This window comes from Coturnix japonica, chromosome 7 (genome assembly GCF_001577835.2).
Source record: "Coturnix japonica isolate 7356 chromosome 7, Coturnix japonica 2.1, whole genome shotgun sequence".
Classification (NCBI taxonomy): Eukaryota; Metazoa; Chordata; class Aves; order Galliformes; family Phasianidae; genus Coturnix; species Coturnix japonica.
The window spans coordinates 14879355-14900345 of NC_029522.1; the positions used below are offsets into that span (position 1 = coordinate 14879355).

Below are 20991 nucleotides of genomic sequence, written 5' to 3' on the forward strand. Positions count from 1 at the left end.
GTCGTATTGCAGTGTCTGATACCCAAGTCCATAGCATGTTTTGTGTTTGGTCCCTATTGCTTTAAAAACTTCAGAGGTCAAAGAAATAGCGAGTTTGTGCTATTTCCGTGTGGTAAACGAATGGTCTGTCTTCCTTAGTAGATCTTTCTGGGCTTTAAGAGATGTCCATTATTAGCAGTTGGTGGCTTGTGCTAGTGCTACAGAAGCTGCTTTAGGAAGTGTATATAAAAGATGAATGCACAATCCATTATCCCCATAGCTGTCACGTCTGCCTGTCTCTGGTAATAGGCCTGGTAAATGTACCTCACAAATGTTGCCCAGCACCCTACTCTTAGGAAGGGTTAACCCAGTCCCATTATTACACATGTGTTTTGAATGCAGGGAAAATAGGCAGGTGCAGAAGAACATATTGTACACAGTGCAATAAATCGTGAGGTTCAGAAGGGAAAATATCTTTTGAAGAATGGAGTACAGGTGGAAATAGATGTCCTTTGCCATGTTAGCACTTTTTAGAAATGTGTGAACATAAAGATTCTTCTAGGTAGTATGTGAAGTATATTTCATGCTTGTTTAAAGAAACACTGATACCTCTTGACTTGATAAATGAAGGGGGCTGTTTGTCTTCTGTGTGCAAAAAGTCTCGGTCTTTCTTTGTGCCAACTGCTGAATTGTTTGTTCTGTGTGTTTCTTCGTTAGCCTGTTTTCCATAAAGGCCACCTGTTAACATATTTTGAAAGAGCTGGAAGGATGTCATATTGTCAGATGCATGATAAGAAAACTGCAAGGTATATAGAAGTTGATTCTAACAACCTGCTTTTATTATCAGTCCAAAGTGACTCTTACTAGTAGCATGTAAATGGCAGCTATTGATTTGTTTTTGCTTCACATTCCACATATCGAGTGTGTCTGGGACTTATTCTTTTCTACTTTCAGGAATGGTTTGTAAATGGACTATGATGCTGTTGGCACAGAGTTGGCGTTACTAACAGTGCTAGCTATGTTTTTAGGGAATACGCCTCAAGTTTTCAGTTTAGTATAGGAACAACCTTTCATTTATTTATTTATTTATTTTAAAATCTGCTTTAAAATAAGGTATTTGCTTCTTTATATTCCTTGTAGCAGGATGCTGTCTTTTCAAATATTTTCCATGAATTCTAGATTTATTTACAGTGGTAAACAGTTGCTTCATTTTTATTTATGCTGTTTGTGTATAAAATTTCTTCCTTAAATGGGGGAGATGAAGGTAGAAACTTTCTGAATACTTTTTCCTGGTTTGATCATTTATTTTGCCAGTGTTCCTTTTAACTAACAGAAGTATGATTCATGTTCTTGGACATTGCTGCTTGTTTACATTATCAAGAAGTGTCTCAAAAGTGCATCAGCACTTTTCTGTATCAATTCTGTGCAGCTGTCTGCTTGGCATCCAGGCATGTGGATACTCGGTAAATAACATGGTGAACTAAGAGAAGTGAAAGCTGGAGGCACAAGTAGAGTGCTCTCTTAATGGCCCAGGATTTAAGGACATACAATTCCAGACAGTAGAGCTTTTGTATGTGATGCGGCACGAAGGAAAGCTGTGTCATACAAATCTGATGTTTTAGCTATCATTTTTAAATTATATTACTTAGTGTAAGTAAACCAAATAAATTCCATTCTTGAAAATGTTTTCATTATTTAAGAATCCTTTTAGTTATCAATCATCTCTTCTGACTGGACTACCTCAGCTTAAATGGACAGATCGACTTTTGCATTTGTTTTTTTCCCCACGTAATTTTATTTGTAATCTGATTTTCCTGTTTGCTTTTCATTAAGTTGCTTCCAAATGCATAAACATATGCATTCATGGGCAGTGTTTATTTTACTTATGTGCATGGATTCAGATGGTTTAAATAACTTCAGGTATTTCATATCAGTGGAATGGACTTACATTTAAAATAAACTAACCCCTGAAAAGGTATCACATATTAGGACATGAGGCTCATAAAGCATTGCGGATAGCCTGAGTCTGTAGATACCTTCTGATTTTTTTTCTAACATTCTGAGTGAAAAATGAATCTCTCACTGTGCCACACTGTTCTTAATTTGGAGTGTCAGTGTAGTTATGTACCGTTTCTCATTCATAGATATCAAACTCTTTTACAAGGAAGGTAAGTATCATTGTCCTCCATCTTACAAATGGGAAATTGAAGCACAAAGAAGAAAAGTGACCTTCTTCAAGGTCACCCAGTAAGAAAGGCATAGCCTGGGAATGAACACCATCACTAGATTCTGCATGTGCTGTCTGCTAGTTTACGTTCCGCTTTAGTGTTACAGACTGACACTTCAGGTTTTGTCATCATTCTTAATTATTCCTTCATGCAATACTTGGTTTATACGTAATTGCTAAGGAGAAATGTGAAAATCAGCTAACATTTTCTAAACTATTTTCCATTATGTGAGGTTTTTAAAGTCCACGTACAAATGTAGATCCCAAAATCAATGCTGTGTAGGCTTACGTAAAAATTATACATCTTATTGGCTGTGGCATCTGTTGAATATGAGTAGCTAAATGTGAATTTACTCTGATTAGAATTCATAAAACTCTGTAGGATCATGTGAATGAGAATATATGTAAACACTGCGTCTGTAAACTGAAATACCGTGTTGTATTTTCCATAGAAGTGTTTCCTAATTTAAGAAAAAGGTGAAGTTAATGAAGTTTCAGATAAGATTTAAGTATTTTAAGTTGAAAGAAATGTGTACGTTTTTGCTATGCATACACCAAATGGAAAATTCTTGTGTTTTATTTACCCTTAAATGAACAACTGAAAATCCTGTAAAACTTAATACTTACTTTCAAAACATGTGTAGTTTGAGCCCTGGTAAAGTACATAACTTTCTTCTCCTTTAGAATGAAGTCACCCTGCTGAGAAATGAAGTGGCACAGCTGAAACAGCTTCTTCTGGCTCATAAAGATTGCCCTGTAACCGCCATGCAGAAGAAATCTGGCTATCATAGTGAGTAATGTTCCATTACCTATAGCCTTAGTCTGTGTCAGTGAAATACTGCTAAAGTGAACTGAATCAACATTAAAAATAAGAAGTGCAGTTCTAATATTACACTGATGATTTTTTTTAATTTCAAAGGTTATCATAAGGCAGGAGTGAATATGGAATATTTAGGAATATATTCTTAAGTCCTCTCAGTTGAATTGTTGTATATCATTGAGAGTTTTATGTTGGTTTAATAAATGTATATGGTAATTAGCATATATGGACTGTAGGCTACTACACTTGCTTTGGAAAATATAATTAAAGTATTAAGAGCACATGATAAACCATTTTTGTATGCCTTATCTTAGCCTGATACAGAGAAAGGTCCTTGTGGGTTTTTTCTTTATCGTAATGAGACTTCAGGAAAGGTAATACGACAACTGTCCTCATTTACCATAACATCCAGGATCAGTCAAGCCGTTACAGTAATCAGATGCAGGTTTGTGCCTCCTACTGTACAATGTCTTCTAGGTTGTTTTGATTTCCACATTAAACAACCTCTTTTAACAAGGTATTTTTAAAAGGGAATTCAAAAGGAATGCTAAGTGCTTCCATTAGCATTCATTTTCTAATACATATTTTTAGTGAAAGTTGCTCATTTGGTATTTATCCTTCCAGCATTTTAAAGGTTAATTATGCTTTCCTGACTTGTAACTTCATTTTTGGATATGATACGCAGTGCCAGAACCAGCTGCTGCTGCTGTAGAATAAATGGCCAATTTTGCCCATTGTACACAAATTTGTTACAAATAACTGAGCTGGGAATGCATTAGGCAACATTCATAATATATAACCCACAGCTTTCGTTTTTATGATTTAGTGATATTTCAGGATATTTGTAAATGTGAAGATTGTTTCTGCCATATGTAGCCACTTCATTTTAATTTGCCAGTGTCAGTAATTCAGGAGAATAAAGGAGCGTTTTGTATTGCGTGCAAACAGATCCTCAGGTGCTTGCGATAAAACTTAATAGCCACCATCTTTACTTGTAGTCATTGTAAGCAGTTTCACCAGAATGGGCAATATTTTTTAATTTAAAAGATTCAGGAGATTTAGCAACTCTCTCTTGCCACATATATTTAGAATACTGATTTTGTCAGTTTTGAGCTTATAAATCTTGGTCCTTTGATCTCCAGTCATTTTGACAAGACAGAAAATAGCATCTTGGAGCAAATTGGAACAGTATGGAAATATGTTTGGGGTTTATATTAACAATGATTGCTGCAGGGATGAGGCCATTATGGCTCCCATCTGACAGCACAACATAATTTCATACAGAAGCTAGTAGAGGATAACATTATGCATGCGAGATTTTCTGGAAAAAAGTAAGAATAAAAACCTATCAATCCCCTCCCCCAAAACAAAAAAGAGCAGCAACTGTAGGTTTCTTGAATTTTGATGTTTTAAGCATCCACGTTGAAGTATTTTTTATGCAAATTCAGGGATATAAGTCTTAAACTGGCAAGCTAATTATATGCTAAAGATTTCTTTGTTGAAATACTAATGACGAGCCTTTTAGTAATGCTGTGTTTTCTGCCCTCTGAAAAAGGATTATCAGATTCCTAATTTACTAAAGAAAACAAAATGAACGTGTACTACAACACTAATCTGTGGAAAAAGGCTACACTTGAGAAGAAGACTGATAATAGGACAGAAATGGGCAGCGTGGCTCACTTGGATTCTTTTGGATTTTTTTTTTTAATTTCTCTTGCTTTAGTTTTGTTTTTTAATTTTTGTGAAAGTCAACATTCAGCACAAAGGATGGTTGTAATGACAGCCCTCTGACAGAACGTTGTCACATCATCTTCATGTGAATACTGCTAGGAATACATTGGCTAACTGATGTACCCGCAGTGTAATATATGAGTGGAAAGAATAGTTTCAGCTAATGTACATGTTCATGAAAACAGTGTTGACAAACTAGTTTTAAATAAACATGTTGTCTACATCTAGTCATATAGGTTCAATTGCTTAAGAATGTATTGAGTGGTTTAACAATATCTCTGTGGAAGAAACTGTAGACACCAGATTACAGCGCTCCTGCAGTACTGAGTATTGTGCACTGCTGAGACCAATTCATGTTAGGCCAATTCATACAGCAGCAGCAGACCTGGTAGCACATTCAGTCCATTGGTACTGCTTATTGGCACAACATGAGCGCCGTACCCAGCAGTTAATTTACTAGGTGGGAAATCAGATGGCATTAATCGTGGTTTTGAAGGTGTGAAAATGTTCTTGTTTGCTGAGTATTTCATAATGCAGTCCACATCTTTGCTTATGAAGTAGTATTTTCTCAAAACAAAACAAAAGTAATGAAAATGAGAATGTTTTGCAATTTGCTGTGCTAAGTGATACCATGAATTCTAATTGTTTAGGAGGGGACTGTTGTCACGTGGTAAGTGGTTTTGTGTTATGAGGGGAAAGAAAGCTAACCCAGTTTCTCTTCTGAAGCTGCAGATAAAGATGACAGTTCAGAAGACATCTCAGTGCCAAGCAGCCCACACGCAGAAGCTATTCAGCACAGCTCCGTCAGCACTTCCAACGGTGTAAGCTCCACTTCCAAGGCAGAGGCGGTTGCCACCTCGGTGCTCACGCAGCTGGCGGACCAGAGCTCGGAGCCCGGGCTTCCCCAGGTCGGTGTGGTGCCACCCTCCCAGGCGCAGCCCTCAGGGAGTTGATTAGGAACTTGGTTGCATCCTTTTCTTAGGTATTCGTTTGTGACTTTAAAGGGAAACCAACAACAGACCAGTCTCCGGCTAGGAGAAATTGTAGCTTAAAATTACTCAGTTTTAAAATTCAAACCTAAATTTGGCTTTAAGATTGGCAGGTGAAGATGAGACAGAACACCAGTTAGAAGTCTCATTGTAAAAGCCTTTTTTTTCCTCTTAAGTGTTAGGTTTACTAGTTATTTTTGTGCTTAATGTGTAAAGTGTATGTACAGTACAATGTGGTTTATTTCATTTTTAATTTGGTATTATTTCAACAAACATTGGGGTGAGTTACTAAAGTTCATCCCCCAGACTGTGATAGTAATATTGTGTGACATTTTATACCAAAGTTCTGCATAGTCCCTATTGACTTTGTAACGTGAGCAAGGTCATAAAGCACTAGGCAAGAGAAAGACAGTAACAGTAAATTTGCTTTTAGTCTTTTTGCCTTTTTGTTCTTTTGCACATTATGAGAGGAAGAAGATTGGGAGAAAAATGTTTGGGTTATTTTATGTATAGCATTTTGGTTGGCTTTTTAACCGTTGGGTTTTTAATTTGTTTAATAGGGCCAGTACAGTATATGAGATACAGTACTATTATGCACATACCTGTCCTAAATGAGGATCATTACTAAACAGATTTTTTTTGGTTGTTTTTTGTTGTTTTTTTTCCCCCTCCAACACTTTCAATATGAGGGGAGGAGAGCTTTATTTCTCCTGTAAGCATAGGTATCTGTAACTACCCTTTGTTGTTCAGCTGAAACCAGTAAGCATATTGTGAAGTACGAGGTTATCAAGTATGGAATACTTAGTATTCCAAAGTAGGATGATATTCTGTGGATTTTCGAGTCGCAGACTGAGTTTACTCATGGTTTTGGATGCCAGAAAAGCCTAAAATCCTTCAGACAACTCAAGACTTTTTTTTGTCATTGTCTTGTATTTGCAAGCTAACTTGTACTTAATTCTTGTGTAAGCACTGTCATCTTTTAGTAGCAAAAATTTTGATACCTTTCTTGTGGAAAAAAGAAAAAAAAAAATCAGTATCTACCGTATCTTGGAAACAATGTAATTATAATGTGGTGTGTGTGGTGTGTGCGTGAGAATGGTTCAGTAGTTAATGCCAGCAGTCTTTTGCTTGAATGTTTAAAGATGCCTTCAATGTGATGCTGGCTGATAGGCGATTGCAGTTTTAAAATGTTATTTACTGTGCAAACTTGGATAACTAACATTCCATGATGTAGTTTGTTTCTGATGAAATGATTGTAGGTACACTTTTTCTCATTATCCAATCATCTGTAGGATATTGAGTTTTTTAAATGTGCCATTATCTATTTTGATTCTGTATTCATGTTCAAAATACAGTACAATATTTTACAATAGATTAAGTTGTTTAAAAAAATATAGATGTGTGCTTTCAGGTGGGAAAACTTTGTATAATAGCAAAAACAGATGCATAGTAGCAACTGGCAGTAAAGCAGGATTCCATTATGTATATAACAAAGATTTAATGCATTTATAATGGGTTGTGTAGTTCATTTGCTCTTCCTTCTCCACAATATACTGCGTGTTTTTAAGTGTCGGTGCCATCAGATTTCTATTTGATTCAGTTTAAAATCTAAAAGAAAATGTAATTGATCCACAGGAAAATCATGGTTTCTACAATATATATACAACCGTACTATAATGAAACTGGACAAAGAGATATCTAGGTCATATATGTATCATCACAGGGCTTTAAGCATGCAGATAACAAGGACTCTAAATATTTTGTATTGTAAACTAAGGAAGTTGAGTTGATACCCTCATGTGTTTAGAAGTCTTACGTTCCCAATTTCAGGAATAAACAATAAGTTATTGATCATTTCCGGGATGGTAACTTACAATGGGCGTCTTGTGAGAAGGAAATGAATTGCAAAGGCACAAAATGTGAATTCTGCAGGAAAGCTTTACAGTCACTTTTCATTGTAGTTTTGGTGGCCGAGGTGAGGCCTTCTTGATCGCGCTATAATTTGCTCTCCTAAACACAAAGGCTTTTTAAATCATATTTATATAAGTGATGTTTTTTTATAACAACTATCACGCTTGTAAAATAAGTCTTCATAAGTGTATAGGAGACATGCAAACAGTTAATGAGTTTAACAGTGGGTCTGGAGGAAGAACCATTAAAATCTGTGTTCAGCGAATAGACAGCAGTTATTAGCCGTACTACCATGGATTCTGTTTGGAGACGTATGTCACACTAATTCTGTACTTAGCATTTTGGGTCTTTACATTTGACATGTTCACAAACTGTACTGTTTTCTTTTATGTGCAGTTTGCATGAGTAAATCATCAAAGAGAATAAAATCTATCTTTAAGTTATGTTCCTATTTTAATGAAATTATAATTGTTCTAAAAGGCAGCAGTGTCTTCGAACTTATTTCTTTATCACTACACTTATCAGCATTTATTTGGAAGTTGTTACTGTGATGTCAAAGCAACGTTATGAAAATAAATCAAATTCCATTGCCTTGAAGTTGACACGCAGCACCCTTTGAGGAGTCGGCCACATATCTTTTGGAGACTGAGTGATCCACAGAAGGAGCCCACGAGCGACTTGGTGATCACAGGCATTGCTCAGCCATCTCTGGCTACAGCGAGTGCCACTGCGAGGGTGTTGTGTGAAATCTGAATTTCCAGCTAACGTTTCAATTACCGTAATCTCATCTTCATATACATGAAGCTAAGAAGTAATGTATGAAATGTTTTGTTGTGGGAGGTTGAGTAGAAATTGCACCCTTGTTTGTTTGCTACAATGTGAGAAATAGTTTGGTCTTATGTATGTATATTGGAGTCATGGTAGATGGGGTGCCACATCCAGTTATAGTTTGAAAAGCTCTTGGGTGGACAGTGGTGTGGAGGAAAAAAGAACCACCATGTACTCGAAATTATCACATCTTTTGGACAAAGGAAATGACATTTAAACTACATGCAACTTTGAGCCCATTGGAAGAAGCGTACACAGGGCATTTTCTTGATCTAGAAATCAGCAACTCTGCCGGTGGCAGGAGGTTGGAACTAGATGATGTTTCGGGTTCCTGCCAACCCAAAACATTCTGTGATTCTATGATTATTTTCCTTAACTATGAATTATGGTCATCGTTTCAAGGAAGAGTCATGCAGACTGTGTGACAGAGGGCAACTGAGAGGAAAGTAATAGCTACCCTTTCCTTTCTCCACTGTAAATAAAAAAAAAAAAAAGGAAGAAAAAAACCCGTCTATTCTTATTTTACATGTAAGTATCCAATCCAATTAAGCTTTTTCTTTTTAAAATGCTAATATAGGCTGGGCAGATAAAGATATGGAGATACTAGACTGATGGAAGTAGATGACAAGTGTTGGATGAGTGGTGATTTCAGCTACCGAAATTACAGAAGTAATTTGCCTAGAGGCAGATACAAACATTTTAATTGGTCATCATAAATGATAATGAGGAGAAAACATGGTGAAATTAAGTGCATCCTAATAAAGTAAGGTATGTTAAATTGTGCTGAAGGAAACTCCAGCAATGCTTCTTGACATGATTAATATACTCATGACAATGTGTCTAATGAAGGTTGTTTGCATTTATGTGCTGCCTGTTGCCTCCCTCAGTAGAGATAATTTGGACTGTGCTCATTTACATTGCAGAGCATGAAGTGTGAGATAGCTTACAGTAATATTTTCCTTACATTTATTTTTATCCACAGTGTCAACAGTCGCATAGGTGGTGGGATTTATTTCACTGGCCTCATATAACACTGAATTGGGTAGATATATTCAAATAAACTACAGGTAGCAGATTTAATCTGGGAGTGAATGTTTAACCATCAAAGTGTGGTGAAGTGATGATATTAAATATCCCTAGCACAGAGTAGGGAGCTGGTAGTACTTGTTGGCTTTGGCCAGCAGGGCCTGGTGGTGCTCCCAGTTAATGATTAATGAGCTTAAAGGATAGCACTGTGCAGCTTAGGGAGGTCAGCCAGCATTCCACGGAGCAGGTGAGCTTCAGGGAGGAGAGCTGTCACATAGATGGCTCCAGAGGAGCAGAATTGCAGGGAAGCAGATTTTCCTCATGTAACTCCTGCCTATGGTGAGCATTATATATCAAATGTGAGTGTGAGCTGTTACACATCTGTCTACTGCGGTCTGTCTCCAGGTGGCCTAAATACTGTGATGTGTGTCTTCTGAGCTACTCATAAGGCAGAGGTTAGCTTATGTTTTCTTTTTGCTATCCAAAAAGTATAAAAAAGTAGCATGTTTCACTTCTTATTTATACCAACCTTTTCCTCTGATCCTAAGATACATTCTGTGATTATTTGTTACTTCAGAATGTTTACAGTGTTGTTACTAAATGTCTTGATCTCTCTTGGGCTAAATAGTGAGAAGGTCACATTGCTCTTGACTGTGTTGAGCAAGATGCTCCTAAAGGTTACGTGATACGTTTTAGTACAGCCATTCTAGGTGGCTATAAAATGCCAGCAGACTACAGTCAGCATGGCTACGAGTTCATAACTAAGCCAATATTTTAGATTTCTTGTTTCCTGCATCCCTTTCACCAGTTATTTTAAAAAGCAAATGATTTGCTGAACAAAACAAAAACAGATAATCCTTGTAAATGAGGAACAGAAGCTGTATGTTTCACTGTGCGATAGGAACTTCTTTAACACTTGATGTCAAGGTAGTAAGGTCACATTTTGTGACTTTCATGTATGTGTGAATACGTGAAAGGTTTCATTTTGCTCTCTCTTACAGTTGACCCAAACTTCTTGGAGCCCTTGTTCTAATAGGACTTAACCCCTTTTACTTCTGTAAATCATACAGCGGTCTCCTGCATGCTGTGTAAAAGTTGTTATCCAAGGATCTGTTACAGCTCTGCTGCCAGTTACCACGTGATTGGAGCGCAGTTTGACTTGTCAGCATAGTTGTGGTTGCTGTTCCTGCCTATCGTATGTCACAGCATTGGTTTCCTTGGGATGCTTCTCTTCTACATTCTCTGTAATGCACAAGTACCAGTTTGTGATGAGCTCTGGCCTTTTCCTTGCTCTGGACACCAGGCAGTGCTGTGTTGTTGCAGTGAGGACGTGCAAAGTCTGCCTGTTCTTGTAACTTCATGTGTGGGTTTTGTGGGATGTTTTTGTTCTTGCTGTTGCCTTCACCTGTCAGGTAAGTGTTCACACACGCAGTTAACGGAGCTGGCTGATAGAACAGGCCAGCCACAAGGATCATAACATACTGGGGATCTCAAATGCCTAAATGTCACTACTTTGGCTTAGTTACACTGGTGTAAGCACAAACCTGTAGATAGTTTTCTTTTTATGCCTTTACTAAACCGGTACAAAGGCACTTAAAATTTTGCAGCACAGTTTTAGGAACTATTTAACATAAACTGAAGCAACTTCTGTAATCGACGTTCCCCAAACAAGATTTAACCAGTTGCTAATCACCACCTGTGCTTCTGTCTTGCTGGTAAACAGTAATTTAGGAAAAGGGAAATTGGATGTGAGGGACTTCAGTGGCTCAGGACACACAGATCATGTTTCTTCTTTCTTGTAACTCAAAATTGCACTTCTTTCCTCAGAAGTCACTGACATACCCAGAGCCTTGTAGTGGCTCAGTGTAAGCAGGGATGCCTTTGCCTGAGTATTTTCTCAGTTTAGGTCTTCAGGTGCTCAGAAATCTGTGTTTTGCTGTACATTAAAGGAAAGGTGGTTTTGTTTTCATCCAGTACTGAACAGCTTGTGGACACTGAACAAGCCACCCCTGCTCCACTCCATGGTATGGGAAGTACATCTGCACTGCACCTCTGTGCAAGGTGTGTTCTACCATGCAAAGATGGAGAATGGAAATGTCCTCTTATCCATCAGAGCTTGCTTCTCCTCACTGGGATTAGAATGACCTCAGAGCATCACATCTGTAACTGGGGCTTGTAACAGCTCTAGTCCTAAGTGGGAATTATTTTGATACCGCAGTTTGTATTGAGGCTTTATCCAAAAATAATACAGGAAATGCAGTGTGCAGTTACTGGAGCAAAGCATTTCAGGCAGATGTCCGTGCCTGCTCCAAGTCTGAGGGCTGGCTTCCATTTGTGCTTCATTTAATAATGTGGCAAAGATTTTTGGTAAGTGCTGGCTGCAGCTCTGCTCCTCACCCACCGAGCAGAGGGGGCTGGAGAGGAGCTGTGGTCTACAGTTAAAGGGGATTTATAAATATGCAAGTGAAATTATCTTGTATTAGCGATGTCTTCCTTATACGAGAGAGTAGATAATAAGTTATTAACTGAATGAGGTAAGTAATTTCATTTTCTGCTATTTCCTGCTGTCTGTGACAAGTAATTCAAAATATGGGAGTTCCTAGTTTGTCAGGAGCAAAATGCCATCTAGTGGTAACTGCTAAATGGTTTGGAGCAAATACGTGTCCCAGGGGGACACTCCCATGTTACAGACAGCCACAGTGTTTCATCTGGTGGTGTTCTACGTGTTAAGCTTTTTTTGCTTTTGTTTATGCATCTGTTTTTTTCCACGCACAGTTTGAATTCCTCCATCTACTGTTCCTCTGTTTTCCTGTTACCACAGACATCACCCAGGTATGTAGTGGGAGTGCTAGGAGTGCCAGTGGGAGCTCAGGTCTCCTTGGGCAGCAGAGGAGTGGGGCCTGGTGGCCCAGGGCTCTGTGTGGGTGGTGGAAAAAGTCATTGGAAACAATGGGGTGGGGGAAGAGACAGGGTTTTCTGCATTAAAAGGGCATTTTGTCCTCCCAGACCAGAATTACAATGCATCTGCATCTTCTGTGAGTGAAAAGGGGGGACCAGGGTATAGGATGGATGCTAGTTATGAGGTTTACATGTAGCACAGTGCATTGCTTTGGCACCTCAGAGCAGAAACCCACTCATTCTTTTGCAATTATGGTCACACACAAACCATCACAATGATAGCCAGCTTTCCCTGTGTCTTACAACCACCTTGCTTGTCTCATGCTGCCAGAGTTGTCTAAATAACCAATACATTTTATAGTCCTATCAAGAGAATCAATAACGCACCAAGTCTTAGTAATTGTTTCTGGCACTGCCAATTTGGGGCCTGGATATCTGCTAATTTACTTCTGCTTTGTGAGGTAATTTCCACATGCCTTAGCTGACAATAAGCAAAATGTTCGCAATCAAGGGATGTGCGTATTTTATTACTAAAGAAAAAGGAAATGACATTCATTTCTCCCCTTTCCCCAGCAAAATGGTAACATCAGTTATGGAAGTTTCTCTCTGTGGAATCCACATAATAAGTTATGCTTTTTGGCACAGATAAAAGGGCTTCAGAGGGGTCAGATGATTCTGTCCCTCCATTAGGAATCTTCCTACTGCAAACCTGCAGTTCCCTATAACTATTTTGGGGCTGGGAGATCAATTAACAAATAGCGAAAATCTCAAATCCTAATTAAGTCCCTCTATTACTTCCAAGAGCAGTTTGTCTCCTCTTTAGGAATAATACTCATTTTAAGCAGCTTGTTTGTTTAACGGGAGAAGCTATTGATTCCTTCAGTAACTCTTTAAGATCATTATGAGAAGGACTTCACTCGGTCCCAGCTCTTTGAAGTTGTTTTAGTTAATGCCATCTCCCTGTGAGCCAGAAGAGCTAATGCGGGACTTGAAAGTTATTTCCAGTGTTGCTCTGTGCTTGTTGTGCTCTGCTGCTGTTAACCTGACTTCTTGCAGAGCTGCCTGTGCTGTGTGCAGCAAAGCTGAAAGCTGCCGATGGTGTGTTTGCTTTTTTTGCTCAGTTTGAAAGATTTTATGTTCTCCTTTGAAAGTCTTTCAGTTGTTTGAGTTGGAAGAAACCTTTGAAGGCCATCCAGTCCGACTCCCCTGCTGTGAACAGGGACATGTATCGGTCAGGTTGCTCAGAGCCCCATCCAGTCTGACCTTAAATGTCTCCAGGGACGGGGCCTCCCCCAACTCCTTGGGCAACCTGTTCCAGTTTCTCACCACCATTGCTGTGAAAACAATACAACTTTTCCCTTATGTGCAATCTAAATATCCCCTCTTTAAGTTTGAAACCATTTGAGCACCTCAGCTGGTGAAGAGTCTGTCTCCTTCCTTATTATACCCCCCTCTTAGATACTGGAAGACCATTATCAGATCTCCCCAGAGCTTTCCCTTCTCCAGGCTAAACAGCTCTCAGCCTGTTCTCAAAGGAGAGGTGTTCCACTCCTGGGATCATTTTGATCCAATGCTCCAACAGGTCCTTGTCTCTCCAGTGCTGAGGACTCCACATCTGGATGCACTACTCCAGGTGAGGCCTCACCAGCACAGAGCAGAGGGGCAGGATCCCCTCTCTCAGCCTGCTGGCCATCTTGCTTTCAATGCAGTCCAAGATGCAGATTCTTTTGATACATTTTTCTTGGTAGAAGGCATGGAAAACGTGGCTGAACTGCAGATCAGGTATCTAAGGCTTTTGCTATATGAGCACTCAGATTTGGACTTACAAGCATTTTCATGGCCTGACAGCTAGTTCCCTAATTAAAAGCATTTTGTTATTGAATGGCTTCAGCAGCACTGGATTATCTAAGAAATAATTTTGAGGGCTCTGGTATTAGAAAATCAAGTAATTGCACTAAAAGAGAAGTACAAATGTTGCCCGAAAGCAGTTAAACAGAGCTTTCCAGCATTTTCTGGGAATAAAACCTTTCAGTTGAAGATTTAGTACAAAATACTTCTCTCTAGCGGATGTTCTATGCTGCACTTCGCAATTGCAGTTCTCTGTTGCTAATGAGAATGCTTAAAACCTGTGGCAATTCCTCAAAGCCATGCAGTAGATCTAGAAGTGGATCTGGAAGCTACAGTCTGTTGCACGAAGAACCGCTGTCAATTCTGTGGCATAATTTATGGCTTCACATCGGAGCTCATCTGCTGAGGGTTGAAGACCTTTTCAAAGTCAGGACTAGAAATATCTTGCAGATGTTTGAATCCAGCTTTTTCTTGGGCTGTGGTGTTTATGGATAAAATTGTAATGGTTTATTCCCAAGACTACCTTGCAAATGGCTTACCTTCTGTTTTTTAAATCATAATTACCTTTTTTTTCCAAATGCATACAAGCACTCTTTCAACTAATGCCTGAATCTTTCTAAATGTGATATAAAAAGGAAATATGAAAGTTAAATAGAAGCTGTAAGCTGCGTTTTAGAGGTAATATAAACACAGTTGGGTGTTTTACAGCCATCGGTATTATCTCCTTTGATGCCTGAGTCTTGTCCCTAGGAGACAGAAAGCAGACACTTCCTGGAGTTTCTTTAATTAGCTTGTTCGTTTCACTTAATAAAACAAGCAATCAAAAACATATTATGTGTTTCATATGCAGGACTCTTAAAAAATAAGAGAACATACCATTCTACGTACATCTGAGCAAGCACAAGCAATTCTGGAATTTTCTAGGATTTTATTAACATAATGAATAGCTGGTCTTGCATTATATATATCTGCTGACAAGACTCACTAGTGAGCTTACATACGAGCAGTAAGAAAGCTTGCAGAGAATCATAGGATGGCTTGGGTTGGAGAGGACCTCAAGGATCACATCAGGTTCCATCGGTCCATTGCTATTGCTAAAGTATATTCTGACCAGCTGCAAATAATAATATTCTTTTGCAGCTCGAAGTAGTTTGGTTGCTTGCCCATCCTTATGCCTCTTTGCTCTCAGTATCTTGTGGAAGCTATTGTGAGAGGAAGCTCCGTGGTCCACACTGTACATCCTCCTGGGCTCCAAGCTCATACCCAAATGTAGATTACAACCTAATGGGTAGCAAGTTTTGGTCAATTTTCATCAAATCTAGCAACTTATGTGATGATTGTTATCTTAAAAATTTGCGTAGCTTTTCCTTTCATTTTCCAAATTCTTTTGCAGCTCCTGCTCTTAGAAAAACAGAATTAAAAGGATTTCCTCTGCTGAGCCATATTGGGAGTACTTTCAAATTCATGTTTGGAAGCATTAGAGGAATTTCCATGATGTTAATTGAATAAAGGGGCCAAAAGCTAAAGAGACCATTTTAGAATTAACATCATTAATTCCTATGCATGACAGTCATCGCTGTGCTGCTTTTAAAGTCAAAAGGACTAAAGGGGAAAGCTTGAAAAAGATGGGGATGAGGTGGTTCTTGGTATGCAGGTGACCTCTGAACTGGAAGACAGAGAAGAATCGCTTGTCTGAGAAGCTGAAAGTGGCCACCCAGTGCAGAGCAAAAGGAATTGTTCCATTACAGCCAGCCCTGCGTCTTGAATGCTGCTTGTGTTGCTGGCGTTGAAGAGAAGAGGGGGCAAAGGTGAGCACTGTAACTTGCTGCTGTTGTCATCTGTTGCATGGGAAAAGCTGTGAAATGTAATTTGGGTGCACATTTTTAATGGAGATTACATCAAAGCTTAAGATAATTTCTTCAAGATCCATAGATAGTATTTACTATGTACCACAGTACATTTTGCAGTAACACCTCTGTGTTTGTGGTAGACTTGCTGTTACGTTGAAGTAGCTGCGCTTACTCAATGTTAATTTTAACTAGAAAGCATAAGAAAGCTCAGCAGTCAGTCTTCCAGCTTCTCACTGATGACTTATAGTTTAGGTAGAACCACTGAGGTATCTCACTGAGCAACTGGTAGAAACCTGCCTTGCTTTTTCCAGGGTGTAAATGCTGCACTGCAAAGGAGAGAAGCAATGGAGATGCTGGGTAACGTGGCCAGCAGCAGTTACACATTAGGCTTCTGCTGAGCTGCCCTCCTGCTGCCAAGGGGCAGCTGCAGTGAGATGCTGCCCCTATTCATCAGGTAACATTTCACCATGCCTTTGCTTTTACTATTCCCCACTAATACGGGATGGCTTTAATTTATTTTCCTTCACATAATGTTGAATTTACAAGCTGGAAACCTTTCTTTACAGTTGGGTATGTATAAATGTCAGTAATTAATTTTACATCATTTATCAATATATGATGAGTGAATTAGTTTAGGTTTGAAGTATAAATGTCTGCTATTTAGGCACCGTTTTGTACCAGGCCCTCAGACAAGCCTATGTATCAAGGTCCATATCAAAAGCAAGGGGCATGGGTAGGGGCCACAGTGGAGAAGTAGACACTGGCAGCCAGCATTAAATCCCAGTAAAGGGTATTTAATGCAGAGAATGAAGCAGTGGTAATTGCCTCTGGAATGTAAAGCGCTGTGAGGCTCGGGGGAGGAGGTGAGAAAGCAGATGAAGGTCAAGGAGTGGAGCAGAGAACGGCATCCTGTGTCTGTATGGCTCTTCCAGGGAGTACAGCCTCCATACTACACCCTGACTGTTCCTACCAGGAGGCAAGTGTAACTATAGGAGAAATTTCTCCTATGTAGGAGATCATCCCCGCTTCCCTGTGAAGCAATGGCAAGGTGTCTCAGTATTGCTCGCTGAGGAAGTTCCCAGGCATTACTGCCAGTGCTCTGAGGTGTGCCGGCTCCATAAGGTATCATGCAATTGTAAGATACTGTTGTTGTGTGGAAATAGCCGTGATGATTTTAGGCCTGTGCAAAAAGCAAGGTGTGGGAGAAGAGACCTTCTCTTTAGAGAACTCTGGGCTGTTTGGGTGCTTTTTCCTCCTGATTTGTGCCTCTGGTTTCTTCTTGACGTATCAAAGTGTCTCTGGACAAGGAAACGTTTCTAGTATGCACAAGTAGTCATTAGAGAAAGATGCTGGAGTAGTGGCAGAGAAAAAGCTGGATGCAATTCAAGGAAACCTGAGGGGAAGCTGATATTATTCTTCACGGCATGGCCATAAAAACGTCTTTTGAAATATCGATAGTCCTCAAACTACCTTTCAAAGTGTTTTTCCTCGTTGAGCGTATCCCGTGGCACAGCGCGCTCTGTGCTACATCGAGCAGCGCTTTGTCCCAGGAGCTGGCGGCCCTGAGGGGCCGGGCTGAGGACAAGGGCCGAGGACAAGGGCCGCTCTCCCGGCCCTGGAGGCGGCGGCTGCCCGAGGCCCCGCACCTGCCGCCCGGCCCCGGCTCCTTTGTGCCTCGGCGGCGGGGCGGCCGCGTTGCCATGGTTACGGCCCCGCCGGCTGCGGCGGGAGGGCGGGAGGCGGGTCGTGTGTCGGCGCAAGATGGCTCCCCGAGGCGGCGGGCCGCACTGACAGCGCGGGCGGGAGGAGCGGCAGCGGGAGCGGGGCCGTGCCCGGCCCAGGCGGCCCCTCGCGGCCCTCAGCCCCCTCTGCTCGGCCGCAGCCGGCGGCTCCGCGGGCGTTGCGGTCGCGCCCAGCCGCTACCGCGAAGCGCCGCCGCGCCAATGCCAGCCCCGCTGCGGCCGGCCAGCCCCCATTTGTGCCATGGCTCTGACCTTGTTCGGTGAGTAGCGGCCCATTGTGTGCAGAGCAGAGCGGGGCGGGGCCGGGAGGGGCGGGGAGGGCACGGCGGTAAAAGTTGAGCCGGGAGGAGAGCGGCGGGATGGGGCTGTGCGGGGATGGGCTCGGCTCTGGGCTCGGCTCTGTGCGGTCCCTTGTGCTCCAGGGGCTCTGGAGGGAGAACGGAAGAGCCGTGGTTTGGCTGCTGAGCGTAGGGCTTCTCTAATTAAACGTGGTGTTAATTTAGCAGTTAAAGCGCTGCCCAAACCGAGTGTTGCTGAAAGCCACCAGGCGAGCAAAGCGCCTCTAGGCGGTACGGGAGCATTGCGGGGGGCGGCACGGCCGGGCATCGCTTCTATGGCAGCGAGCGACCCGACGTGTCCGGGGTGGTGCAGCTCCGCGTAAGAACGAGCGTGGTCTGGTTCCTCTTGTCGAAGGGCTGGCACCTGTTCTGTTGTTCTGATACGCCGGCTCCATCCGACAACAAGTTCGGCACGTGTTGCCGTTGCCGGCCCGGCTGCGGATGGCGGCCGTGTCGGGCGGGGCAGGGCCGAGCTCACTCAGCGCCTGCTGAGGGCAACACGCGTTTGCCGCGGTGAGTAGCTGCTGTGTCCGTGCGGGCTTAGCTATAAAGTTACGAGTGTTTTAACTCGAGCTTTTAAACCAAGTTCTTAACGGGAGAGTTGGGCTGGGCGGCCGGTAAGGGTCCCTTCTGGCTCAAGCAGTTATGATGATTCTGTAACCTTTGTAACTCAAGCACCTGGTGTTTTGTTGTTTGTTTGTTTGTTTCAGTTTTTTCAGACTTACCGGGTTATTTTTCTTAGTTTCTGTGCGTTTTATCGAAATAATGACGTTCTGCTATCAATAAATTTGCGTTACAAAGGAAATTGAAGCAGGGGTTTGCGCCTGCTCTCACATCTGCTGTTAGTGACGTTGATGCGTGTTAAAGCTAATGAGCAAACAGAAGATGGAGAGGGGGGCCTTGCTGTGCTGAGGTCTTAAATAAAATCTTGTTAAGAGTAATAGCGTGAAGATTGCACCCTCCTAAGGAGCCACAAAGGGACAATAGAAAGATGCAGCAAAGGAGATTAATATACGTTAATAAATTGATGTGAAATCCTTTGTAAGTGTAAAAGCAGAGGGGTACATCTTAAACGATGAGTGCAGGAGCATCAGGGGGAGTTGGGTTAATGCAGGACTGTGTGTGCAGATAGAGCTGTGATTTGCTTACAACTGAGTTATCACAGTGTCGCGCGTTGCTGTGTCCCCTGAGCTGCTGTGACTTGCTGCACGCTGCCTCCACATACAACAACAGACCCAACGTTGTCAGCTTTAAAGTGAGCAAACACCTTCAGCTTTTGTTTTGCTTGTGGCTGTATGTGAATAGACACATTAATTCTAGGCTCAATACTATGCGTTTTTTTCTGTCTTATGGTGGTATATCTGAATCAAATTTCATGCATTCTAGGGCTGCTTCTAGTAGGGTGGTGCCACAAAGACTATGAAACTTGAGATAAGTTACTGCATCAGCTTGGGAGGAAAATCCACCCGGTCTGGTGGGTTCCTTTCAATCAATGTGTGTATGTGTCAGCACAGCAAGAGCATGGAGAGGGATGGGAAGTGTTACAACGTGCCTTTTTCATGCCCTTAATGTTGATCTATGGCGATTTCAGTGCATAGGTGAAAACCTATTCTAAAAGAGGACGGGGCTAGAGAGCAGAGTGACATCATAGGTTCAAGCTTGAGACAAACCTGTGGTTATCAGGCAGTCGGAAGGGTGAATATGCTGTGTCTTATCTCCTTGGCAGAGTGGCTGAGCGTTCTTTGCTCCCAGTAGAGATTGCCCTTTGCTGCAGAATGTCAAGCTGCTCTGTGTAACCTCTGGAATGATAGCTGCAGGTGGGGCCTTCAGGGTGGCACTTGGAGGCTCTCTGAAGGTTGGCTGTACATTCAGTCACCACAGCCTTGTCAGCAGCCTTTTTCCCTCTCTGCATCCATTTCTTCCTGCCTGCTGTGGCAGCTGAATGGAGTTTAAGCACAGAGTCCATGGCTTTGTGTGCAGAGGCTGCATGCCTGTCTTAGCCCAGAGGCAGTGGGAAGGACCCACAGGTTCTGCTCTGTTGCTTGTCTGTGGATCCTCTTGGAGAGAGGAAGAGCACACAGGTGTGTTTCTGTGGCTGGAATCCCCATTGCCCATTTGCTAATAGCTGGAGCTATGGGATGCTGTGGAGGCAAAGCCTAGGTGTGTACTGTCACTCTGCTTGGACAGCTGAAGTGTGAGAGAGGTAACGTGGAGGTAAAAGAGGAAATGAGGTTGTGATGCTGCTGGCAAAACCCATCTTTTCCATTGTCACAGTCTTAAAGTAAAGGTACTGTATGGAAGTGAAATCAATTCATTGTTCTGTGAATGGGTGTTTTACCTGCGTGGGAAAGACTTCTAGTTCTCCTGCTTGGTCAGCTTAGTGAGAGGAACGTGGAAAGCCAAAGTTCCTCTCAGGGTGGCTTACCTACAGGTAATGCCTGTGGGTTCTCACCGCAGGGTGGGAAGTTCTTTTCTCCTAGGTGCTGTGCTAACCCTACCTAGTGTGTAAGACCTAATGAAGCAAGTAAGGACAGCAACCTTGAACAGCTTGTGAGTCTCAGGGAAAAATGGAAACAAAAACCTACTTAGGAGCAGGGAAAAGAAGATGGATCTGTTAACTGGCACGTGGGTACCTATTGATCAAAGTATTAGAAAAACAACACTGATGCTTATAAATGAGGGAGAAAAAATTCACCCATGGCTTCCCAGCTTAGTGCTTGGAGTTGTGCTTCAGGAAGTGACTAGTATAAAACTGTGTTTTCTATAACTGTGAATATTGTAGGAAATATTATAGAGATAAGCGC

The 20991-nt window shown here is 41.5% G+C and overlaps 2 protein-coding genes across 5 annotated transcripts in view; both read left to right on the forward strand.

Annotated features, from left to right (window-relative positions):
* ATF2 (activating transcription factor 2) overlaps positions 1 to 8140 on the forward strand; it is a 40314-nt gene extending 32174 nt beyond the window's left edge. For all 4 annotated transcript variants that reach the window (XM_015868428.2, XM_015868431.1, XM_015868430.2 and 1 more), the window contains 2 exons: positions 2891 to 2996; positions 5484 to 8140. In XM_015868428.2, coding sequence (XP_015723914.1) covers positions 2891 to 2996; positions 5484 to 5710 — 333 coding nt within the window. In that variant the 3' untranslated portion in view covers positions 5711 to 8140. The remainder of the gene's footprint in view (positions 1 to 2890; positions 2997 to 5483) is intronic.
* A 9725-nt stretch (positions 8141 to 17865) lies between these two features.
* Positions 17866 to 20991, forward strand: part of CHN1 (chimerin 1) — a 73786-nt gene continuing 70660 nt past the window's right edge. Inside the window, exon 1 of the mRNA XM_015868432.1 lies at positions 17866 to 18109. Within this exon, the coding sequence (XP_015723918.1) occupies positions 18091 to 18109 (19 nt within the window). The 5' untranslated portion in view covers positions 17866 to 18090. The remainder of the gene's footprint in view (positions 18110 to 20991) is intronic.